The 25,327-nt window shown below is 42.3% G+C and overlaps 1 protein-coding gene across 4 annotated transcripts in view; it reads left to right on the forward strand.

Moving 5' to 3' along the window:
• The window catches only part of LOC122549656 (retinoic acid receptor beta), a 510,173-nt gene that overhangs the window by 309,640 nt on the left and 175,206 nt on the right, over positions 1–25,327 (forward strand). For all 4 annotated transcript variants that reach the window (XM_087986905.1, XM_087986906.1, XM_043689455.2 and 1 more), the window contains one exon: positions 5,918–6,066. In XM_087986905.1, the coding sequence (XP_087843031.1) occupies positions 5,918–6,066 (149 nt within the window). The remainder of the gene's footprint in view (positions 1–5,917; positions 6,067–25,327) is intronic.

The raw sequence follows: 25,327 nt of genomic DNA on the forward strand, positions 1-25,327 counted from the left end.
TTCCCACTTCCTCCAAACCAAAGGAGTAGCCATGGGCACCCGCCTACTTGCAGAACATTTCAGAGAACACCTCTAGGACACCCGGACCAACCAACCCAACCACCCCGTAGCCCAACACTTTAACTCCCCCTCCCACTCCACCAAGGACATGCAGGTCCTTGGACTCCTTCATCGCCAGATCATGGCAACACGACGGTTGGAGGAAGAGCACCTCATCTTCTGCCTGGGAACCCTCCAACCACAAGGGATGAACTCGGATTTCTCCAGTTTCCTCATTTCCCCTCCCCCCACCTTGTCTCAGTCAAATCCCTCGAACTCAGCACCGCCTTCCTAACCTGCAATCTTCTTCCTGACCTCTCCTTCCCCACCCCAATCCAGCCTATCACCCTCACCTTGACCTCCCTCCACCTATCGCATTTCCAACGCCCCTCCCCCAAGTCCCTCCTCCCTACCTTTTATCTTAGCCTGCTGGACACACTTTCCTCATTCCTGAAGAAGGGCTTATGCCCGAAACGTCGATTCTCCTGCTCCTTGGATGCTGCCTGACCTGCTGCGCTTTTCCAGCAACACATTTTCAGCTCTGATCTCCAGCATCTGCAGTCCTCATTTTCTCCTGCTCAATCATAATTGCCAAGGGGGAAGGAAATGAAGAGGTGACCTTTGGCAAAAATGCACATCTGACTGGAGGATTGGGAGGTGTCCCGGAGATGACCAGTTGCCCCAGCTGCCAGCAGGAAGGTTAAGGGCAGTTGTGACATGGCCACTGAGATGGGAATGCCACCTTGTCCCTGCTCCTAGAGATGGCAGCACTCTAAGGGATGAGACAGTGGGCTATCTGTAATTGTCACTGGCAATGTCGTTTGGGCTTCTGACAGGAATTGCAGTGAAGCCAATAATTCTCCGCATCTCACCATTTGTCTGTGCCTGCTCTGTGGATCTTGCTGTGTTGTTTCTCTTCTGGAAGTTGTTGCTGCTAGGCTTGCTGATGCTCCTCCCTCCATCTCTGGTTTCTTCTGAACAGGAACAAGGTCATCATGAAGCCAGACGCAGGCTGTTAGCTCAGTGGGGAAAGTCAGAGAGATCACATAATGTTTTCGAAGGGACCCCTGAGCCCTCACATCCTGAGCAATCACTGTTATACCCTTGTACAGTCTACCCAAGGAGCTCACTGTCATGGCTTGAGCTCTGAACTATGTGACCTTACCCAGTTTCACTGTGGACATCCAAAGTGTCCATGCCCCTTTGGGATTAGACTTCTGCCAGTAGCCCACCATTAAATGCACCCCTCTCCACTGTAAAGTGGCTCCCATCACAGCCCACCTTTATGGAACTACTTTCTGTGTGAGGATATGCAGCTGTAATGCGTTGTCTCCAATTGGACTGTGGAATGTTGCTGTCAAAGAGGAGCGTCAGGTTCTGCGTTCAAGTTCCTTGTTGTAGATATTTTCCTCTAATTGGTCTGTTCAGAGATATCCCCATACCTCTCTGGAGCAGATAGGACCTGAACTCCAGCCTCCTGGCTCAGAGGTAGGGGCGCTACCATTACGCCATAAGCATCATTAATAACTTGTTTGTTAGAATAAAACTTGTTGAGCTTACACGATGAGGAAGCAATCAGGACAAGCTCAGTGTAATGCATCCAATCCCCTGTGACTATCACTTGTTCTCTGCAGTCTTTGAAAAGCACTGCCCTCCAAGTGAGATGAGGATAAATGTAGATGGACAGCATTGTTTCATCAATGAAGATGCTGCAACTGCCCTTAGCAGAGCCACAAAAACACAGTCTGCCCCTGAAATGAAAGAAGTAACTGACTCCACCCACTATCCGTGTTCTTGCAGCCATTTTGTGAAGTAATTACACAGCTGAGATTCAGTCTGACACGGTGAGATTCGAACTTGCAGACTTCCTCCTGCGATGTACCAAGCTTCCCCCCTTTCTTCATGTTACCTTTCCTGTTGCTGTCCCCGAGCCCCCGAATAACCATGAAGCCTCCCTCCATTTCAGTTAAGCTGCTTTGCGTCATCACTAATGGTCCTGCTTTACCCCCAATGCCCATAGCTCGGGTGGTTCCATGGCCTTGCTAACCCCACCACCTTATCGTACAGAAGCAAGAGTAACCGTGACCTGCTTGAACCCTCACTCCAAGTGCCAGTTATGACTGATCATGTCCCATCATCTCCGTGGAGTGATTTGGCAGCCCAGCTCCGACTAACCCTGGACTGATCTCTGAACAGCATCCTGACTGACCTGTGTCGAATCTATAGGCTGCTTGAACTTGACCTTAAGGAGTGGCTATGACACTGCAGTGTAATAGCTCTGCCTCCATGGATCCGCATAGCGCTTAGCATTTTGGAATACTGCATGCAGTTTTGGTCTGCCTCCCGTAGGAAGGATGTTGTGAATCTTGAAAGGGCTCAGAAATTATCTGCAAGGATGTTGTCAGGGTTGGAGGATTTGAGCTATCGGGAGAGGCTGAATAGGTCGGGGCTGTTTTCCCTGGAGTGCCAGAGGCTGAGGTTTACAAAATCATGAGGGGCATGGACAGGGTAAATAAACAAGGTTTTTTCCCTGGGGTTGGGGTGTCCAGAACTAGAGGGCATAGATTTAGGGTGAGAGGGGAAAGATTTAAACGGGACCTAAGGAGCAACTTTTTCCACACAGAGGACGGTGCGTGTATGGAATGAGTTGCCAGAGGAAATGGTGGAGACTGGTACAATTACAGCATTTAAAAGGCATCTGGGTGTGTATATCATTAGAAGGGTTTAGAGGGTTATGGGCCAAGTGCTGACAACTGAGACGGGATTAATTTAAGATATCTGGTCAGCATGGATAAGTCAGACTGAAGGGTCTGTTTCCGTGCTGCATATCTCTGTGACTGTATGATCGTCTGATTGTGGCCAAGCCCCTGGACTGTAATGGGCCCAGGTCCTTCACAGACTGTTGCGGTGCTCTGTGACTAACTGGAGTCTACACTTACCCCAAAAACCACTGTGCCATGTGTTTGCCGTGTAAGCTGATAAGCCAGATGTTTCCACAGCTTTGGGCAGGACAGTGACATGTCCATCCCCTGTCTGACTGGAACATTTACTCTACAGTGCACCCCTCTGCTACAAGCTGCCTGCATCTTCCTCTGCTAAACAGCAAGCTCAACCATAGAGGCTTCCTACTAATAACTCAGTCCTAAAGGCCTAGTACACTGAAGATCAATGTAACTCACAGTCCCTGCAGGCCTGTAAGTAAAAATTAAAGGTTTTTTTATGCTACAAGGCGAGCTAAGATCCAAAAAATGCCTGGCTCCACGTCAGAGCAAACAATCCTGTGTTGCTACAGGTGATGCCTTGCTGTTCCTGAGCGCGAAGCAACCCAGCGGAAGTGTCATGATTTGGAGAAGCCGGTGTTGCACTGGGGTGTACAAAGTTAAAAATCACACAACACCAGGTTATAGTCCAACAGGTTTAATTGGAAGCACACTAGCTTTCAGAGCGACGCTCCTTCATCAGGTGATTGTGGAGGGCTCAATCGTAACACAGAATTTATAGCAAAAATTTGCGGTGTGATGTAACTGAAATTATACATTGAAAAATTGATTGTCTGTTAAGCCTTTCATCTGTTAGAATACAGTGATAGTTTCACTTCTTTCATGTGTAAATCACAAAACCTTTTTTAAAAAGTTGCATTCTCGGGTTAGCTGTTAACAGTGGTGATAGCTAGACAATATGTTGAAGGTGTTAGCCCCCTGTGTTCTCTGTCTGTGCCCTGATGTTTAGATTGATTCTAATCTAAAAAGTGAGATAACAGAGTTTTACACAAATTCATGCAGTTTTTGAGCTCAGAGTTCTACATGAATGTATGCAGTTTTTGTGCAAAGTGCAATGTAACTCTGCAAGTACAAATTCACCCCACATGCACACATATATTTTGTGGGGTGAATTTGTACTGCAGAGTTACATTGCACTTTGCTCAAAAACTGCATACATTCATGTAGAACTCTGAGCTCAAAAACTGCATGAATTTGTGTAAAACTTTGTTATCTCACTTTTTAGATTAGAATCAATCTAAACATCAAGTCATAGACAGAGAACACAGGGGGCTAACACCTTCAACATATTGTCTTGCTATCACCACTGTTAACAGCTAACCCGAGAATGCAACTTTTAAAAAAAGAGTTTTGTGATTTACACATGAAAGAAGTGAAACTATCACTGTATTCTAACAGATGAGAGGCTTAACAGACAATCAATTTTTCAATGTATAATTTCAGTTACATCACACTGCAAATTTTTGCTGTAAATTCTGTGTTACGATCGAGCTCTCCACTATCACCTGATGAAGGAACGTCGCTCCGAAAGCTAGTGTGCGTCCAATTAAACCTGTTGGACTATAACCTGGTGTTGTGTGATTTTTAACTCAGCAGAAGTGTGCAATTCGTAGTTTTCACTGAGCTCCAGGGTAGATGGTTGAAGCTGTGTTGGCCGAGTTGGCCTCCATGCAGGCTTGGCGATGTTGTGAGGCTGGATTTGTCTGTGCCAAGTTGCGGGCATGAAGGGTCAAGGACGATGGTGGCCTCAGACCATGCAGGGACCTGGTGCAGTCAAAGCGGAGCCATGTGAAGGGAGGCTAGACGTCTGGGGAAGCCAGTCCGTGGCCTGCAATAGACAGTGTCAATGCAGACAAATCAGCAGCTCCCTGTCGAGCTGTTGCGTCATCTCGCTTCTGTGTGGAGGAGAGGCAGAATAAAAGGACAGTGTTCATAAAATGGGCGCAGCTATTAGTGAGGTCCAAATGCATCAAAATAAACTTGCTGCCACTTGACTGCAAGATTTGGAACTCACCATCTAATGGGTACCTGAGGGGGAGTTTTTTGACATTGTGAATCTTTCACCCTGGCTTGCCATTAATCTTGCCACACCAGCGACAGGAACGTTCCACCCTAAGCATTAATTTAATTAAATTGATAAAATATTGTTATTTAAACTGAAAGCTAGTAGTACTGGACACGAGAGCATTTCTTTACTTCGGCAGCCAGCATAGAAAAATTCAAGCGCTCCCAGGTCTGGCACACTAGAGATGAATAAAGCTTCCCCACACTTTGCCCCAATAATGTGCTTTCAGGCCAAAATCGACTGCATCTGTGTGAACTGTTGAATATTCCACATCAGCCATTGTTCTGATTGATCCTGCCAATTTCTGTGGAATTGTGAACAGTTGTCTGCTGGCGACATCTGCTAACTGGAAAATATATTGGCTCACTCACAGAGGAATCCTATGAATTTAGATTATCAACCCATAGATTCCTGGAGTCTAAGGCCCAGAAGGAATCCAGTTGACTGATTGTATCTGCAAACGTCAGCTCTTAAACAAAAAATAAAATAATGATTAAATAGCATTTATAGCAATGGTAATTGTTTGCTCAACTGTCATTATTATTCTTGTCCAAGTGTTTCCTCACCAAATATTTTCATTGCTTTATGAAAGAAAACATTCCTGAGAAAGGAGTGGGAAACAACTAATCTCCTCTGCTCATATTTTCATGCCAAACTTTCAATCTGCATTGTGTTCACAATTCTTACAGGACCAAAGATTGGCATTAACGTTGTATGTGTGTGGATGTCATATTAAAGTTGTATTTTATTGGCTGTGGTCTGAGGGATATTGGCACTTGAGGTTAGGTCACCATCCATTGTAATCATAGGGTCACACTCATAGTTATCATCTTTAAGATGAAGTAGTATTCTGTCTATTTATTCCTTTTATTTTGGTCACCCAACTTTTTCACTCTCACTGTGAGGTTGTTGATGGGAGAAGGGATTCTGAAAAAGGTCAATTATGTGATTTTTTTACTGCAGTATTTTTTCTATCAATATTAATGTTACTTTTAAAAAAATACATGAATATATGATTTGTTTTATTTTACAGCAATTGAAACACAGAGTACCAGCTCTGAAGAGATTGTACCAAGTCCACCATCTCCGATTCCACCTCCACGGGTATACAAACCTTGTTTTGTGTGTCAGGACAAGTCATCAGGCTATCACTATGGAGTCAGTGCCTGTGAAGGCTGCAAGGTAAGGCTGTCTAATGCTGTGAAGAGAAATTGCTTTGTTCTTCAGAGTTTTCATTTGTTCACAGGATGTGGGTGTTGCTGGCTGGGTCAGCATTCATTACCCATTCCTAATTACCCAGAGGGCAGCCTAGAGTCAACTAGAGTCACATGTAAGCCAGACTGGGCAGGAATGGCAGATTTTCTGTGTCAAAGAGCAATAAACAGTGGTTAAATAGCCAGCATTGGGCTAACTTTTTTATTCAGTTCAGATTTCACCAGCTACCATGATGGGATTCAGGCCCATGAGCTGGAATATTAACGTGGACTAGAATTACTAGTCCAGTGGCATTACCACTACACCATGGCCTCCCCTCATTTGATCATTATTGTTTGTCTGTGGAACTGAAGCTAACAATGTGCTAACATGTAGGCATTCCAGGCACACCCATTACAAGCTGCTGCTGCTGCTGCTGCAGACGTGTGACAGGAACCCAGCACGTGACCACTAGCACTTGTTTGAAGATATTTAGCTGGTCCAGAACTGACTGACTGATATTAATTATTACAACTGTCTGAACATAATCACTACTTTTCCCATTCCGCAAGGTAGCTTCAGGAGTGCAGCAACAGTCCTTTCCCCCTTATCTACAAGCTCAGTGATATCATCCATTGACGTACAGTAACATCCCACCCTCCATAACTGCTTCTTGATGGACATTCCGGGTACATCAGTACTTTTCAAACAATAGGAAATGAAAATCATCTGATTCTGCTCCTGCTAAAGCCTCCGGACTGTAGCCCCCAATTACATTCCCTCCTTCCTGCTTTTGCAATTTAAACTCAATATCTGGAACCTTGGTGGGTTTTTTTCGACAATGTGTTGTATTTTAAACCATGCCCTTACTGCCTCCATACATAGTGCCCTGATAGCCACTCAAATGCTCATTACCGTGTTACTTTTAGACTAAACTTCAACAAATCCCTATGTACTATCCTTTCAAACTGCACACTCTGCGATCATTACAGAAAACGTTACTTCCTGTAACCTGTCTTCATTAGCTCCCATTGCTCGAACACATCAGTTCATGTCAATCACTGATGGCCACCATTTAATCCATTGCCCAAAGCACAGCCTTTAATAAATCTGAAATGTGTAATAGGAGGTATGTAGCGAAGATTTTGTGCTCCTTTTTAACTGTGTCATTACAACCCATCAAGTGTTAACTAGTGGGAGCTGTGCATTTGGTTTCAATTAATGTCTGTCTTTTGGGTTCTTTTAGGATGCCGATGATGCTTTTTCTTTAAAAAAGCAAGAAATGAGGCTGACCAGTTTTGGACAACTGCTTCATTACCCCTTAGATTTGTAAAGTCAGGGCAGCCGTTTTAAAATATCTTATAACAATTCCATTCAATAGTGAGACTTACTTGCAGAGTGGCAGTGATTATTTGTTTCACGGTAACCAGTCAGGGTAATGTTTTCAAGATTTCAAACTTTCATGGGAGTCAGCATTACACTATTCCAATCTCCTGAAAAATGTGAAAGCGTGATAGATTGCACTTGGACTCAGAATCTAAACAGTGAGTCTGATTCTTTGTTCAAACATCACTGTATTCAGGTTTCATTTGTAGATAATAAAAATAACAGAATCTTCAAGAAAACTGCCAGGTTTCCTGTTCATGGAGATTGGATTTCCTTTTATTAAGTCATAAAGTTTACAAAGAGAAGCACAAATGAGTGATGACTTTTGGACCTTCAAGGTTTGTTCCTTTAAAATATACTACACCCACCTCAGGTCCTTGAATGAGTGTGACACCTTTCCTCTGTTCCCTTTGCCAGAATTACAATTCAACTTATTGATTACTCCTCCCATATTGTTACAATTTGTCTAATTGGACGCAATCATGCTTTCAACTTGGAAACAATCATCAGCATTTTCACCTACGCTGAGTACGTGCCTTTACAAGTTCCTCTTTCCACCTTCTCTCTTAAAGGTTGAGAAGTTTGATTTTTCCCAATTGTTCTTCATTTCTTCAGTATAGTGCTGATCAATCGTAGCTTTCCTCAGCACCAATTCCAGGGTCAGATGTCTCCTTGTGTCTTGTTGACTGGTATTGAATCAATAATCGAGGTGCAGTTCAATCAAAGTACCTGACTTCTGCTGAATGGTTTGAGATTTCTGTGATGAGATTGATGCTGTCCTTGAACCGGGGCACAAAGACGATGACAGGAGTGAGACAGCAGCATTCTCAAGGCCGTCCGACCGCATGAACAAATGGTGAGTAAGGAGATGGCCAGTTCAGGAACAGGCCTTCCACTTCGCTCGCCCAATCAGAAGGCTGCTTGGTCTGTCGTCTTGGCAGTGCCACACTGAGAGAGGGAGGATCTGCTGAGACACCGAGAAGAACACCTCCAACATGTCCGTCCTTGATCTCCTCCATTGTCACAGTCAATCAGACTGCAAGTTGGAGGAACACCACCTCATCTTCTGCCGAGGCAGCCTGCAGCCCGGAGAACTAAACATTGAGTTTTCCAATTTCAAATAACCTTACCACCCATTCCCTTGACTCCCTTTCCAGACTTGCCCCTTCCATTCCACCTTCCGACCCTTCCTTCCAGTTACCAACCAGATTCTTCCCTCCCATCGACTAACCACAACCTGTCACTACCTCACCATTCTGCTACTCTCCCTAGCCCCCCCACCTTCCACTTACCTGTAGCTCCCCCTACCTCAACATCAAGTCCTAAAGAAGCGTTATTTTTATTGCCCACCCTTATTGATTCTGAGAAGGTGAAGGTGAACTACTTTCTTGAAATACTGCAATGCTATTAGGGAAGATGTTTCAGAAGGTTGACCCAGCATAATAAAAGAGCGGCAATATATTTCCATGTCAGGATGGTAAGTGGCTTGGAGGGAAAGTTGCAAACAGTCGTGTTCCCATCTGTGTGCTGTTCTTGTTCTTCTAGATGGAAGTGCACATGCATTTGGAGGGCGACTTTGGTGAATTTCTGCAATGCATCTTGTAGATAGTATACACTGCTGCGACTGAGCATCGGTGGTGGGGGCAGTGAATGTTTGTGGATGTGGCACCAAACGAGCAGGCTGCTTTGTTCTGGATGGTGTCAAGTTTCTTGGGTGTTGTTGGAGCTGCACCCATCCAGGCAAGTGGGGAGTATTCCATCACACTCCTGACTTGTGCCGTGTAGATGGTGATGGGCATCAGGGATTCAGGAAGGGAGTTGCTCGCTGTAGTATTCCTAGCCTCTGACCTGCTGTTGTATTCACTGTATTTATATGGCTAATCCAGTTCAATTTGTAGTTCTAGAAATATCAACAATAGGAGCAGGAGTGGGCCATTTAGCCTTTCCAGCCGACACCACTGTTCAATAGGATCATGGCTGATCATCCAATTCAGTACTCTGTTCCCATCTTCTCCCATACCCTTTGATGCTGTTAGCCCTAAGAACTAGACTTAAATCCTCCTTGAAAACATTCAATGTTTAGGCGTCAACTACCTTACAGACTTCTACAGGCTCACTCTCTGGATGAAGAAATTCCTCCCAATTGCAGTTCCAAATGGCCTACCCCGTATCTGTAAACTGTGACCCATGGTACTGGAATCCCCTGTCATCTCGAACATCCTTCCTGTGTTTATACTGTCTAGTCCTGTTCGAATTTTATAGGACTGTATGAGATCCCCACTCTTTCTTTTAAAGTCCAGTGAATATAGGCCGAGCCAATGCAGTCTCTCTCTTCATACGTCAATCTTGCTGTCTGAGGGATCAGTCTGGTAAGCCTTTGTTGAAATCACTCCATTAGCCAGAACATCCTCCTCAGTTAAGGAGACCAAAACTACACACAATACTCCAGGCGTGGTCTTACCAAGGCCCCGTACAATTTCAACAAGATATCCCTGCTCCTGTGTGCGAACCCTGTCATTATGATGGCCAATATATTATCTGCCATATCCAATACCTGCTGCACCTACATCGGTACTTTTAGCAACTGATGTCCAAGGACACTCAGGTCTCATTGTACCACCCCCTTTCCCAATCCATTGCCCTTCCGATGCCTTCCTGCCTTCCTGTTTTTTCACCCAGGGTGGATAACTTGACATTTACCCACATTTTTCTCGGTCAGTGGTAACTTCCAGGATACTGATTGGAGCTTGGGTGTAGAGCTCTGGCGGTGATTTTTTTATTTTGGGAGTATACTTTATTCATAAAAATCATCTATAAGAACCTACAAAGATTAAAAATCAGTTCTGTGCTGGCTTTGCAGAGTAAAAAAAAACAAAAAAAAATGGAATTTTGACATTTTCCAGAGTTTCTCTGCAGTTGCAAATACAAAGGCATTTTCTACTTATGCAGGAAACTATGTTGATTTTAAGGCACTGGGAGGGTCTGACAACAGAACGGATCCCCATTTAACTTCAGTAGAAGGACCTCAGCTGGTGGTCTTTCCCCACTTGGCAGCAGCTGGCCCAGGCTTTAGTGTAACCCTCAGCACATGGTCCTGGACCTTGAAATTCCTGATGTAGGGCTTATGCCCGAAAGGTCAGTTCTCCTGCTCCTCGGATGCTGACTGACTTGCTGTGCTTTCCCAGCAACACACTCTTGACTTGGACTTTGAAATGTGCACGTCTGCAACACTCAGTCGAGGGCAGCTTCTCGCACTAGAAGACCAAACAAGTTTCGGCCAGGCGAAGGAGCACCTTTTACCAAGTCAGTGGTCCTCCCCAGGCGCAATCGATGTTTGTCTTTGTGTGTGTCCAGGGGAACAGATTGTCGAGCACAGAGTCCCATGTCATGGAGCTGCTCAGGATGAACCTCGACAAACACCACTGCATCTTTCTCCAGACCTCCTTTGCATCGGCACTTTCCAGCAGCAGAATTCTGTCTACCTTCATTCTTACTGTTTACAATTGCTTAATAGGTTTTTTCTAGATCCTCAATTCAGGATCTATTGCACTCCCTTCCCAGTTTAATATTACTCACAGAATAAATTTGACTAATTTACTTTATCGTCTTTAGTTCAAGTTTATAGAGACCAGGACCTAAAGGGGCCCACACACTGAATGATGAAATATGCCACTGAATATGTTTCCCCAGTTCGATATTATTCCCCTAATTAATATTTTCTGCTGAACCTCTTTCAGTCAATCGTTATCCATCTTTAGGTTTTTCTTAGTGGCTAGATCAAAGCAGCAACTTAGACCAGTTGCTGTTTGAGCAAGTTTGAAGGGTCTGTTTCCATGCTGTACATCTCTATGACTCTGACTCTCTAAGTTTAATGCTTTAACAAGGGAACCTCACCCATACTGGTTAATTTTGAAATTGACCCAATGTTTTTTTAAGAATTGTTTATCTGGGATATTCTTTTATTCTTTACTGCCTGGATCTCTCAACTTGTCTTTTGTTTTCACAATGAATGATGATGACATCACTTTAAATTTGGCATGGAACACTTCCCCAGCTTTGTTGTCCATCGCACTGCAGGACATGGAGTCATTGAGGATTCTGTTTCCACTGGGCAGACCTGTTCTTCTGTCACTGTGAAGAAGGTGAAAGTCTTCAAAATGCAAAAGGTTGACTATGAGTAGAAACCAACATTGCCAAACTGCACTGCATTCTGGATGACGGAAACAACATCAGCCCTTTTGACTCTTGTAGTTACTTGAGAAAGATATGAACATAATTTATTATTGTGCCTCTGTTTGATATAAATGCTTTAAGTGTTGGTTCACCTTTTTTTGGGCACAACTTAATGTAAAAATCCTGATTGTTCATAGAGAGTCTAAAGTCACTTTCAAAAAAATATTTCGCGTCTTCACAGATGGTTCCTCTACATGTGTAACTTTGAAACCACTTCAGCCCCCTCGTTTGGTCCTGAAGGAGGGGAAGAATGAGCCATCGGTGAGGGCAGTGTTTCACAGGCCCAAATGCAAAGGATATGGAATTCAACCTGCACACTGTTATTGCTGCCTGGGAGGGTGTAACACCTCTCTTCCTCTGAAGGTCAATCAAAAGCTGGAGGATATTCTTCTATGGCAAGTAGGATCACACCAGCCACAATGGATTAGTTTGGCCTTTCATGATCCTCACCAAACACTCATTATAAACATAACAATCGAGTTGAAATTTCAGACTAACGAATGTGTGATTGTCCAATCTAATATAACACAAATATACAGTAACATTTCATCACAGTACGTTGACTTGGTGCAGCGAATTTCTTGACCAATTAGTCAGAAGCCAGTCAGTCTGCTCCATGTAGCTCTGGAGTGTTGAGTATTTAGAGCTCTCTGGTGTTTTACTGAGTATCGGCGCAGTCTGTATTCACAAGGTGGGCATGGTGCCAGTTTGTTCAGGATGGTGACTCTGTATCAGGCTCTTTCAGAACTCAACATCAGTTTGTCGTAAAAGAGTATTAATAGTGGATGTTTATGTAAATTAGCTAGAAAGACCACCAAAAATGAATGTTAAGAGTTGAAAATGAATTTCCATGCTTCATAATTACATTAATGTTTTTTTGTTCCCATCAGTGAGTGTAGAGTTATATATATTATGTAGGGATATAAATTTCATAAGGATATATAATAACATTACCATGTTTACTTTCATTTAATTCTTGAATAACAGTCAATTTTCTTAATGGTTTCCTGCTTTTTAATAGATAACTGGTGCATTTCACCAGTTTCTGGAAATATAAGTTTGATATTTTTATTTCATTACAATAAGGGGTACAATGATGCTCACTTGGCTGCAAAAAAAAATGCAGAACTGACATTTAAAATAAGCCAAACTGGAAACGGATATATCGAGGGATGTGCCTGGGATTCTGTCAATTCCTCCAAAGGCCAGTGAGTGACAACAAAAGGCATTACGAATAGAGATCTTATTTGTGTATTTTTGAGATGACTAATTTGTCTGAAAATTTGTGCATATTTCCCTATTTCTATCTACAATTTGCCTGCTCCTATTTTATAAAGACACAATGTAAGCCTTTGTTGATTGTTAGAATTTGTATTACATGCTGTGCTGATTTATCTTCTGGCACTGTATTCTATACACAAAGCTTCATCAACACTTGTGATTTTGTGAAAAATCCATAACATTTCTCTGCTCACAATGTTCCCTGAACCTGTAATGTCTGAATGATTTATTGTTTTTGCATTACTTTAATCTCCATGATTCATGATAATAGTGAGAGAGAGAAACTCTCCTTCCCAGTCAGCCAATTGAATTGGCCATATTAAAATAGTGCAGAATCAATAAATCATTAAGGTATTGCAAGCATTATCATCTTCCTGAGCAAAGGAAATCAATGTATGTGTAACAAATTTCCAAGCCTGACCAATGCTGTACACATCTGGAGGGTGCTTGTGCACCTTGGAACAATTAAATTTCTCCAGAAAAATGTTACAATTGTAAACTTTCACTAAGTATGCACTGAAAGCACTTGGTTACCATGGTGTCAGACTAATAGCTTTCAGTGCCAGTAATTACCAAAGTCAGAAAAATATTATTGATATTGCATCCTGATAAATCATATACCTACTTTACATTGCAAATTTTCTCAGGCTTAAATAAAGCTGCAATTAACTGCATTAACTTAAGTCTGTTGGTAAATAGCAAAAGACTGGTTTGAACTTCAGTTGTATTGAGGTGGTATTTGAGATTCACAGTATTGGAATTGACAGACTTAAAATTATTTGACTATTCCTTGTATTTGGCTTAATTGCTGGGCTTTTTGTAAATCAATCATTTTTAAATAGTTTGTTAATGTATTATGATAAATTGGGGTATGAGGATAGCTGCTGGAATCTTTGAAACTTAGAGACTTCATAAGCGTTCGGGGAGGTTGGTATAATTGCAACATTTAAGAGGCATTTGGATGGGTATATGAATAGGAAGGGTTTGGAGGGATATGGGCAGGTGGGACTAGATTGGGTTGGGATATCTGGTCGCCATGGATGGGTTAGACTGAAGGGTCTGTTTCCATGCTGTACATTCCTATGACTCTATGTCCAAGTACATGACCTCAAGGGAGGCAGCCAATTAACAGACTGCTCCTCCATCCACTTCCAGTTAGGGACAGCACACAGGTGGGACTGGGTGCTTGGGAGAGGGGAAAGTAAGGAATGGCCAGCAGTTTCACTGGGAAAGGTGATGCAGCTCGGGCAGACAGACAGATGGACACCCTCATCAAAACATCCTAATGCATTCTGTAAATTGTTGCCAGGACCTCCCATGAATCAGCATGCGAGAGAAACAGCTCCAGCTGTCTGCAAATGTGCTTTCTGCTTCTTTACATGTGAGCCTGCAAGATCGTCAGGTGATACTTTGACCTCCAATCCTGACCCTGTCTCTGGCATGTTGCCAGGCTCTTGGCAAAGCAGGGGCATGTGTGGTACCCTCGAGCTGACTATTGGAACCTCATGAGTAAGTGAGGCCTGAGACCTGTCACTGGGAGCCCCGTGGGCACACCTCCTGATCCTGATGTTTATCACTGTTGATTCTAAATTAGCACACAACACTCCCACCTCTGCCTTTTAAGGGTACTTCTCAGGATTGTGAACAGTCAGGCTGATATCTGAAAGATGATCTTGCTGCCGAAACTTACCAGGTTGGATATTATGGTTCTTTGCTGAAACCAGAAGCCTGCCCACCAATTTGAATTGAAAATTTAATGAGCATTTGAACTTGTTATCCAACCATTTGCTTCATATTTCACGCTGCCCGTGACACACTACAGGTGGGCATGTACTGGCAGGGCAGAGTGGGCAGGCCACTTCTGGAAAAATAAATAAATAGTTCAGGAAAGTGGGAAATCTAGGGTTAGTATTAGAACTGGATTCAGAGGGTAACCTACTTGCCTGACTGTGGGATCCATCTTGTCTTCCTAGGCCTGCCCAAAGCTGTAGCTATGCCCATCATGGAGGTCTAGTGGGGACAGCGGATTGCTGTCCAATAGCTCTTAAGAGTATGCCTGCCTATCACCCCTGGCCTGTTTAACCTGCAGGCATCATATTATTGCTGTGGAGAGGGCCTCTGCTAGGCCTGTTGGCTACCAGTGAATTCTTGCAATCCCAATGAAACTCAGATAATTGTATTTGTTGATTCTAAGGCATCTTGTTTTTGAATACATAGCATATACAATACCTTGTGAATTTTCTTTTGTAGTACATGAATTTGCATCTTTAAGACTCCATGGGCTTTGCTAAATATGTATTGGCAATCCAGTATATGTTCTCCCTCGCACTTTGGCAGTTATTTGTGTTTATTGGTTTTCTATTCAGGATCCTGATGTGAGCAGGTGAGGAGAGGTAACAGACTTCTCTTTTTTAATATCCTTGGTTGATCATGAAAAATATTTTTATTTCTTTTTTTAGCGTGCAGCCATCACACTTCAATTAAAATGTAATTAGCTCGATTAAAACGAGGGAGTCAAATGATAAGATTTTCTTGCATTGAGGGGATGGAGTTGTATTATCTACTAAACACAAGAAAAATAAAAAAATTCAACAACAAACACTGATAATAAAGTATTGAGAAAGAAAAGAAGCAAGGGAGGTTCCAATATAGACAGGAATGTAAACACAGTTGCAGTTTAAAGTTTTTAGACGTCTTGAGTTCCAAGAGTGAAATCTGTGTCCCAAATGTTTAGCTGTTGACCTGTTTTCTCAGAAGAGTCGAAGATAGCCCTAGACAACTATTCTATACAGTGCAACACTGCTTATAACCCTAACGTTTTGATGAAGTTTTTTTTATTCCACGTTGCTTTTTCACATGGTGATTTCTGATATTGAGAGAGAAGGAGGGAGAGAAGAGCATCTGGTATATTTGCTGTTATCTTTAGATATTGCTTTATCTTTTGTTGCTCAAAGGCAAACTTCTGAAAGGTGGTTCATTAGTTTATTGCAAGTCTAGCTGCATTGGCTTTTTCAGACTAGTTACTCCACAGATGACGTTTCATCTCTCAATATTTAAATTTACTATACGTGGGCGATTAAACAAGAGATGCAAGTTTCTTGATGCCTTGTTGAGTTTCAGTGCCTCTTGATTAAGATGGTAATTCTGATGTAGCCGGTTTTATATATTCCATGTGCATTGCTTTGGTTTGTCGGTAGTATATTTTTTGAAACCACTTTTAGTGCATGAAAGTCCCAGATTTTAAAATGGAATGATGAATTTGAGTATTGATAATCCATTTTCACTATGATCATATGTCAGCTGTTTACCTTCCCATAATTTCCAGTCTATTGACACTGTCCTGCTTTTCCCTCATTAAACAAACTTAATTTGGCACTATTTGGTTTAATTTGTAACACTCATGTCAATGTGCTGGTTTATTTCCTGTTAATTGATCTCTGCATCTTATTGATGTGAATCTCCTGCTCTCTATTACCTTCCCTCCATCCTCTGACATGATACAGGAGGGGTACAGTATTTTACATTTTCTCATACTATGACTAAGAACTGTTTGCAGAGCAAGCAGCTCTTGGTCATGTGGGAACAGTTTGTAAAAAGACCTTTATTTTTTGAAAGCAGCAAAGAGAGGTGACTTCATGGTCTTTGTAACAAACGTCTGAAAACCTAATATGGCCTGTGCGATGACTCTTGAACAATGCCAGTATTGTGCGTGGTGGAGAGAAAGTGGTGCCTTGGCAGATTCTGCTGTGTGTTAACGTCTTGTTGTACTTTCACTGAAAAGAAGACATTCTGTGGCCAGAGGTGGGCAGGGAGCCTTTTTTTGGCCAGAGCTGCACTGGGTAGAACAGTTGCCTAGGGCTTTTTATTGGCATAAGCAGCAAGATGCAGAATGTGAAACACTTTGGTGGCATTTTAACAGCACTTAAGACAAACCCATTTATGTGGATCATTAAAACTGAAATGGTGCCACTGTGTCTGCTGATAACAAGGATTAAAAACAGAAAGGAAACTCCAAAAAATTTAAAAACAAGCAGAAGTGCTGAAAATTCACAGTATTGTTAAGACTGACTGAGAATTATGATCCAGCTTTAAACTGTTGCAATGCTAATTGTGAGATTCCCCCTCCCCTGTCGTGTGTAAATGTTACTATTCCTGGATAACCCTTCAAATATCAATTGTTGAATATGGCAAAATAGATACTGAACACTAGAAACCAACTTGCTTTTGGACACATAGAGTCTTATAAGTCTCACACAGAAGGGTTTGTGTTTGTTCTGGCCTTTGGACACACTTAAAAAAATTCTGTTGCTCTTCCCATTCGCCAGAGTCCTGTCTCATCCTTTGTTTGGAACCTTCATATACTTTCCCTTTGAAAGATGCAATGTTGTCTGCCTCAAACATTCCCTGTTACAGTCCTTTGATATCTTGCTGCATGAAGAAAGTTGCCATAGAGTCATATAGCACAGAAACAGACCCTTCGGTCCAACTAGTCCATGCTGACCATGTTCCCAAACTAAAGTAGTCCCACTTGCCTGCACTTGGCCCATATTCCTCTAAACCTTTCCTATTCATGAAATTTTCCAAATGTATATTTTAAACATTGTACCTGTACCTACATTCACCACATTCTCTGGCAGTTCATTCCGCACACAAACCACTCTCCGTGTAAAAAGATTTCCCCTCATGTCCTTTTTAAAATCTTTCTCCTCTTGCCTTAAAAAAAATGCTTCCTAGTTTTGAACTCTCCCACCATAGGGAAAAGACCGTTGTCATTCACCTAATCTATGCCCATCATGATTTTATAAACTTCAAAAAGGTTACCCCTCAAACTTCTTTGTTCCAGCTTATCCACCCTGTCTAATTCCCTCCATTCTCGACAACATCTTAGTAAATCTTTATTGAACCCTCTCCAGTTAAATAATATCCTTCAAGTAACAGCATGGCCAGAACTGCATACAATTCTCCAGAAGAGGCCTCACTAAAATCCTGTACAACTTGAACACGACTCCTATACTCAAACTCACCATGACTGCTTTAAGATGATGAACACTTTTCCCTGTATTTTCCTAGATGTATGTGACAATAAATCATTCATTCGTTCATTCGTTCATGATCGCACTTTATTGACAGTGACGCCAAAGAAAATAGCAAGTCTTTTTGCCCTATCAAAATACTTTACAACTGTAGAATCTTGTATATATTATGCTCTTGGCATTCTCTGTTCCGTTGGAGTTAGTCACTGTGTCTCAAGTATTTCCTCATAGGTGTAGCTTTCATTTTTGATATCAACATAGTGAATCAACACACTCTCAATGGCTTCAGTGTTATTTTTTTACAATGGAATAAGTCAAATTTCGCACAAAACTTTCACTGTGGCCAAATCATTGAAATTGTTGGCCTGGATTTTGCGGTAGCAGTAGTATTTGACATCATTTCACCTTTGAAATCAGGATCTGCATGCTTACAGGTAAAAGTGAAGTTCCAAACATTTCTGCCATTTCTGTGTTTCTTCACACTTCCAATGTCTGAAATGAATCAGTTATTAATCATTTAACTAGTGAGAGCTTCCACCTTTATGCTTTTGGTCCCGTAATAAAAATCATTGAAAACGTTGCACCTTATTAAATGAGGTCCAGTTGGGTTTTTAATGGTGTTTTAATCGTAATTTATTAATGAACAGCCTCTCAGACCCTGATAAACTAATTTAATATGTGTAGACTATCAAATTTCTCAATTACAATAAAAAAATTAGTGTTTTTCTAGCTACTTCTTCAAGTACTTCTCACTCTATTTCTTTCTGTAAAATTATACTAAAAGCTGAAGGATAATTGTTTTTATTGACACAATTTGCTGTCAGTGGGACTTTGTCAATGTGCTTGGTGTTCAGTAAATTAGAAGATTTTCCTGTTGCTGAACAGTTGGAGATCTTTACCAGACTCAAGTTGATGAACTGAATCCGCACCACAGCGATTGGCAACACAGTGATGAGCATCTTCCTTTGCTTCTGATTGTAAAATCTGGTCTTTTCGTCTATCCCTCAATTATAGAACCAAACAGTTCTATAATTTTATTTACCTGCAATGATTGTGTGCTGGAGTTTTATGCCCTGTCTGAGTCAGAGTGAATCGACATGGGCAATGTCAAGTAGAACCCAATTTTGGAACACCTGTGCCCAGTCCATCACTGGCTATTTGATTTGATTTCATTTATTTATTGTCATGTGTATATATTATAAATACGGTGAAGCGTATTGCTTAGTATTGCCACCATAAAATACAAAAATGAACCAAAACACAGAATATAAGGCCAAAACATAAAACAATAAATTTCATCTTATAGTCTGATCTCAATAGAGCTAGTGTACTTTCAAATAAACTTGTTGGACTATTATCTGGTGTTGTGATTTTTAACTTTGTCCACCTCAGCCCGACACTAGCACTTCCACATCATCAATAGTGTTAGATGGTCTTTGGGACAGTTCCTATTTCTAGCTCAGGCAGGGGCCTGGATCCGGGCTCCTCCACCCTAACACTAAACCGATGACACTGCATTTCACTGTGTTGCCACTCTCCGGCACCATTTCACCTCCACCTGCCACAGCTATGAGTTCACGCTAGGCCGACCTCACCAATGCAGCTGGTGCCATAGAGTCCTGTGCTGGGAGCAAACTTGACGCTGGGAGGGAGCCAGGCCTAGCCATAGACCGGGAGCCTCAGCTCAGCCTGTGGGTCTGGACTTTGAAATTGAGTCTGGAGCCTGCTCCGAACTCCTGAACCAGGGAGACATCTACCCTGTTAGGCAAATGGTGAGACTAATTATCTGAGACTCTGCTATTGGCCTTATACAAGAAAGGTTTGAGCAAACAAAGGCCCAGTTATGAAGAAGTCTTGTTCGTGCAAAGATTTGTACAACAGAGTTTGGAGGAAAAAGTCTACCTTGCCAGTTACATGCTTCATACGGAGCCAGGTTTGGGAGTGTATTTGTTTCCTACCGATCCCAACAAGATTGAACCTGTGAATGTAATTCCAGTAGACAGGGGTGTTCATGAATATTCAATGAATGCAAAAATGCCTCCTGATCATCACAGTCAGGAAGGCCGACCTGTCTGAAACATTCTGAGCACTTAATACCAAACATTGACACGCTGTCAGAAAACACAATATTTGCCTCCTGCTCAATTAAGTTCCCTTTGCCCACCACTTCCACGAGCCTGGACGGTTCTATTCCTTTTCTCTGGGTCAGACCCTGTGGTTTGATGCTGCACTCCTGTTTCTGTGTTGTGAATTAAATGGTTTCCAGTAATTAGCTAGATAACCACGAAAGGCCAAGTACAGCAAAACCTTACTTGACCTAATTGAATCTCTTCCACTTTAATTTATTAAATACACCCCAAGTCGTAGTGGCACTCAGTTGTAAAAAGAAACACAATTAATTGCATGAATCAAGTCCAAGGGAAGTGTGCTGTATCCCTGTGTAAGGTTACCGAGTAAACCTGCCATTGTTGAGAGATTCTCTTGAATATCTTGTATCCAGCTTCCGAGACCGCGGAACAGGTTGATAGGAGGGCACCAGCAGCTCAGAAAAGGAGAAGCCGCTCAGGAAAAGGCCAGTCAACAAAAGTGGTTTTATCTCAAAAAAGGTCACTTGTCCTAACCAGCTTGCCTCAAGCAAGCATCCAGATCTGAACAAAAGCAAAAGCAGGCTTATGTAACTAATACAATAAACAGGCCATGTATTTTGCAGCAGCACTGGATTTCGCTGTCCCCTTCTATTGATTCTGTTTTGCAACAAACAGTGATAGATACAGTGACTTAGGCAGAGGTCACATATCAATATCAATGCCCTTCACACTCTACTAGAATCTTTACTGTAAATATCTTGCCCCTCTTTGGAAATTTAGAAGTCCTGCCAAAAGACAAATAGTTTAAGTTTATTGTTTTGACATTTTTCATGTGCATGTACGCACCTTAACCTACAATAGCGCTAAACTATTCAAAGTTCACTCCTTCTGTCCTCCAGTCACTGGATGCAACCCACTGTTTCTGACAGACAGAACGGGGAAGCCTTGCTGTAAAGTTGTGAGGTGAATAGTTTGACCCACCAAGCAGTCAGTCACGTCAGTCTCTGGTGATTTGTGACCTTGATGCCCCCAAACGTTTACCTTCAGCCGTGTCCCACCAATGCACTTCGAATGAAACGATGCCTGATCTTACAGCCATCACATACAATGTGACATTTGTAACGACCTGAAACATTCTCTATATTTTAAAATAAACAGCTTTTGTTTACTAATTAATATATTAAATCATGAGTGAACTTTCACCAGCCCTCTGCAGATGGTTAGTGCAATGGGAGAGCTGTAAAATAATGCAGGTGCTCACTGTCCTTTCATTGCTAGGCCACCTTGCCCACACTGGGGATGGTGGCCGATGACCTCCTGTCCAGATGCCTATTAGGTGGCTTTTTTGTGCCAGTGTTAGGATTTTGCCAGTGGCTGAGACCAGCAGCTAAATTCTGGCTTCTAGCAGGCTTTGGTGGTCAGGAGACAGCAGACGCTCTTTTCTGACCACTATAGAGAAGCAATGATCTTACCCAGAGAGAAGCATGGGCTCCAGCCTCTGTGCAAAGCCCTGAGCCAAATTGGAGCTGGGCTCCTCTCTACTCCTTGACAGTGACATTAAGCTCTGTGACAGGCTAGCCACTGCATCAAGCCTCTCTGTGTTCATATATACCAGCTTTCTCCTTACAACCTGCCAGCCTGCAGTCTCCCCAGGTTTAATAACTCAGCGCAGGCAGACCACAGATCTGTCATTCCCTCTGCAGTATGTGCAATGCCAGTGCGTGAGCTGGAGTTTGCAGGGACCATCCCGGACAAAGTCATATTGCTCGCTTAGTAAACATTGCTGTCGTCCATCACGGTGACGTGGCACAGGCTGACCAGGTAATACCTCTTAGGTTTCTGAAAGCAAAAGTGCAAAAGGGTAGGGAAGGCAAGACAGCTGATAAACAAGGGGTCCATAGTCACACCATCTGCATCCTGCATTAATTGCATGAGCGAAAGCAGGATGTCGGTGACGTGGGCTTTGAGAAGACAGGAGCATTCTGTAATCCTCAATAGTTTCGGAAATGGAAGTTGCAACACTGTATCCCAATCATTGTGGATGTAGGAGAAACAGTGTCTCTACCAACAGGCTAAGGAGATGCAGTTGTCCCTGTTCCCTATTAGTTTTTGATTGTTATTTCCTATTATGCTCAGCATGAATCCTAATGGCAAGCAATGGCTTATAATTGAGTGAGGTGTTTGTGGCTGCTTTGTACAGTGGGAGAGGAGTACAGATGTAATGGGAAGGGAGATGTTATTTGCAGATGCATTCACTAAGCGGAGACACTCGTTTGAGATTATTGAACCTTTGGAGCCACTGCAATGAGGCCAGACTCCTGGGATGGATCTCAATAGCTCTCTGTTCCCATTCCCTGCGAGGCATATGCTTGAATGTCCTCCTGACCTCCACAGAAACAGACCTCTGTCCTTTTCCATCTCCTGCACAAAGATCTGCAAAGCACTTCAGAGAATCTCTCAGTCCTCTCTTTGATCTTTTGAACCATTGATAGGCTTTGAGGGAAGGATTTACACAATTGCATATAATTCCACCAGCCATTGAACTTAGCATCTGACTCCCACTTTCTTTAAGAAGAAAAAGCAAAATCCTGCAGATGCTGGAAGTCTTGTCGGATTTACTCGCAGCAGAACAAACCCATTTTCTTCTTACATTTATATTAATTTTGCACCTGTATTTGTCTTTTATGACCATTAGCACCACCTTTAGCTTTTCCTCTACCACCCTCACGTCAATAGCTTAAAACCCATCATTTTTCAGCTCCATTCAGTTCTGAAGAAGAGAGAAGAGCAGATAGAGGGACATTGGCACACTGTCTGCCTCATCTCAACCAGGCACATCACAATGTCATAGCTTCAAACAGACTGCCTCCAGTTTGTAGTCCAATTTATTTTAGGTGGTGATTTGAGGGATAGTTGTGAAAATCTGTTGTTCTTCAAAAAGTGCCATAAGATCTTTTACTTCTGCCTGCAAGAGCAATAGGAACCTCAGTTTAACATCTCATTTGAAAGGTGGCACCTAAAACTGTGCGGTGCTAAACTTTGCTTTGTACTCAGATGTCAGCCTAGAATATATGCTCATGTCATAGAGTCATACAGCATGGAAACAGACCCTACAGTCCAGCCGGTCCACGCTGAACATAATCCCAAACTAAACTAGTCCCACCTGCAAACCTTTCCTATTCATGTATCAATCCAAATGTCTTTTAAGCATTGTAACTGTATCCGCATCCACCACTTCCTCAGGAAGTTTATCCCACACGCGAACAACCCTCTGTGTTAAATATTTGCCCCTTGTGTCTTTTGGCCCTCTGGTTAAGAGGCAAGACAAATAACCTTTTCTAAAAAAAAGCTGATTAACTAATGACGGTGGTAATTATTTCCTGCATCTTTTCAATGCAGAATGCCATACTTTACAATGCTGTTCTGCATTTAAATAATGCAACAAGTAAATTACTTTTCCTATACCTTTTGTGTTCATGCTGCTGTGTATCACTTTTCACTTTCTTTACCAAGATAGCATTTCAACTAATTAAGAATTAAAACATAAACTGCTAATCTTCTCAAGGGTAGAAGTAGAAGTAACTGGGAATACATACAAATAAATGAAGCTTTCTTCCATTGCTTTTCATGCTCACTGATGCTGTATTGCTGATGTGTAGTTACAGTTTTAATGTAGAAGTGCACTGTCTTGTGCATTGGCTACTAATTTAAGTAGCAATTAAGTAGCAGTCTAAGAATGGACTTGCTGGTCAGAGCTGGCTATCAAATGTATAAAACGCTGAAGGAACCAGACCTCCATGGGTTTCAGTGATTGGATATGAATCCATGTCAGTTGTCCCATGTAGTATGTTGAGTGGTAGGACAGGGTCCATATCCACAACACCACTTCTCTTACAAAGCAAGCTCATAACTGTCATAGTTTAAACAGTTGCAGGTGTGGACTATGTAAACCAATATGTTTCACAAGGGTGGAAATATAATAGAGAGAGTCTTATAAGGATGCTGCTATGAGCTACAGTTTCCTGCTGATATTGGGAAAAGGCTGTTTTCATTCTGTCTCAGGCGTTTCCATTCTCCAAAGGTACAGCTTGTTATGAGCAGCAGCTTGTGACGATGGTATCTTTAACTCAGTAAAATACCTCAAACAGGAGTGGTTATCAGATCAAATTTGATGAAGTCACATCAGGAGACAATAGGACAGGTGACTAAAGTTGAATTCAGAGTGGTTGTAAAGTAGAAATTGCTGGAAAAGCTCAGTAGCTCTGGCAGCATCTGCGCAGCAAAATCAGAGTTCACGTTTCGGGTCAAAAGACCCTTCCTCAGCACTCGGAGTGGTAGGTTTTGAGGAGTATTCTAAAGAGGCAGCGAGGATTAGGGAAAGATTCCCACCTCGGAGCTTCAACAACTGAAAGCCCAATAATGGGGTGGAGGAAATCAGCAATACTCAGAGAAGCAGAGTGCAGAGATCACAGAATGAAAGTGGTTACACACATGGGGATGGGAGAGGCAATGGAAGGATTTTAACACGAAGTGAGAATTGAAAATTTGAACTTTTGCTGGAGAAGGAGCTAGTACAGGTCATTGAGTCCGGAGGTGATGGTGAACAAAACAAGATGCAAGTCAGTAAATGGGCAGCAAAACATATGGACATTTGCCACAGTACCTTCTATCTGCTGCTTACTTTTTATTGAATTCAGTCTAACAGTTTCTGGTTGATGGTAACATATTCAATGTTTTGGTCAGGTTTGACATGTAAAATGGTTTATTTGTAAAATGCTTAATTTATTTTTGTTTTGGACATTCTTTTGTTCTTCACTTGTCTCATGGTCACCTTCTTTTACCTCAGGAACATAGCAAATAGACTAGGAAGTAGGAGTAGGCCATTTGGCCCTTTGAACCTGCTGTACAATTCAGCTGCATCGTGATTGATCCACTTTCATGCCAGTACCAACGCCCCCCCCTCCCAGAGAAACCAAGGAGTCTTGGTGAGTTGCTGCAGTGAACCTTGTAGATGGTAGAAACTGCTGCCATGATGAGGGGAGTGAATGTTGAAGATGATTTACAGAGTGTCAGTCAAGTGAATTGTTTTGTCCTGGATGGTGTCAAGCTTCTTGAGTGCTTTTAAAGCTGCACTCATCCAGGCAGGTGGGGAGTATTCCATTACACTCCTGGATTGTGCTTTATAAATGGTGGACATGCTTTGGAGAGTTAGAAGGTGAGTCACTCACT

The sequence above is a fragment of the Chiloscyllium plagiosum genome, unplaced genomic scaffold (genome assembly GCF_037043375.1).
Source record: "Chiloscyllium plagiosum isolate Xiang-an unplaced genomic scaffold, Cpla_swu_hap1 HiC_scaffold_5, whole genome shotgun sequence".
Classification (NCBI taxonomy): Eukaryota; Metazoa; Chordata; class Chondrichthyes; order Orectolobiformes; family Hemiscylliidae; genus Chiloscyllium; species Chiloscyllium plagiosum.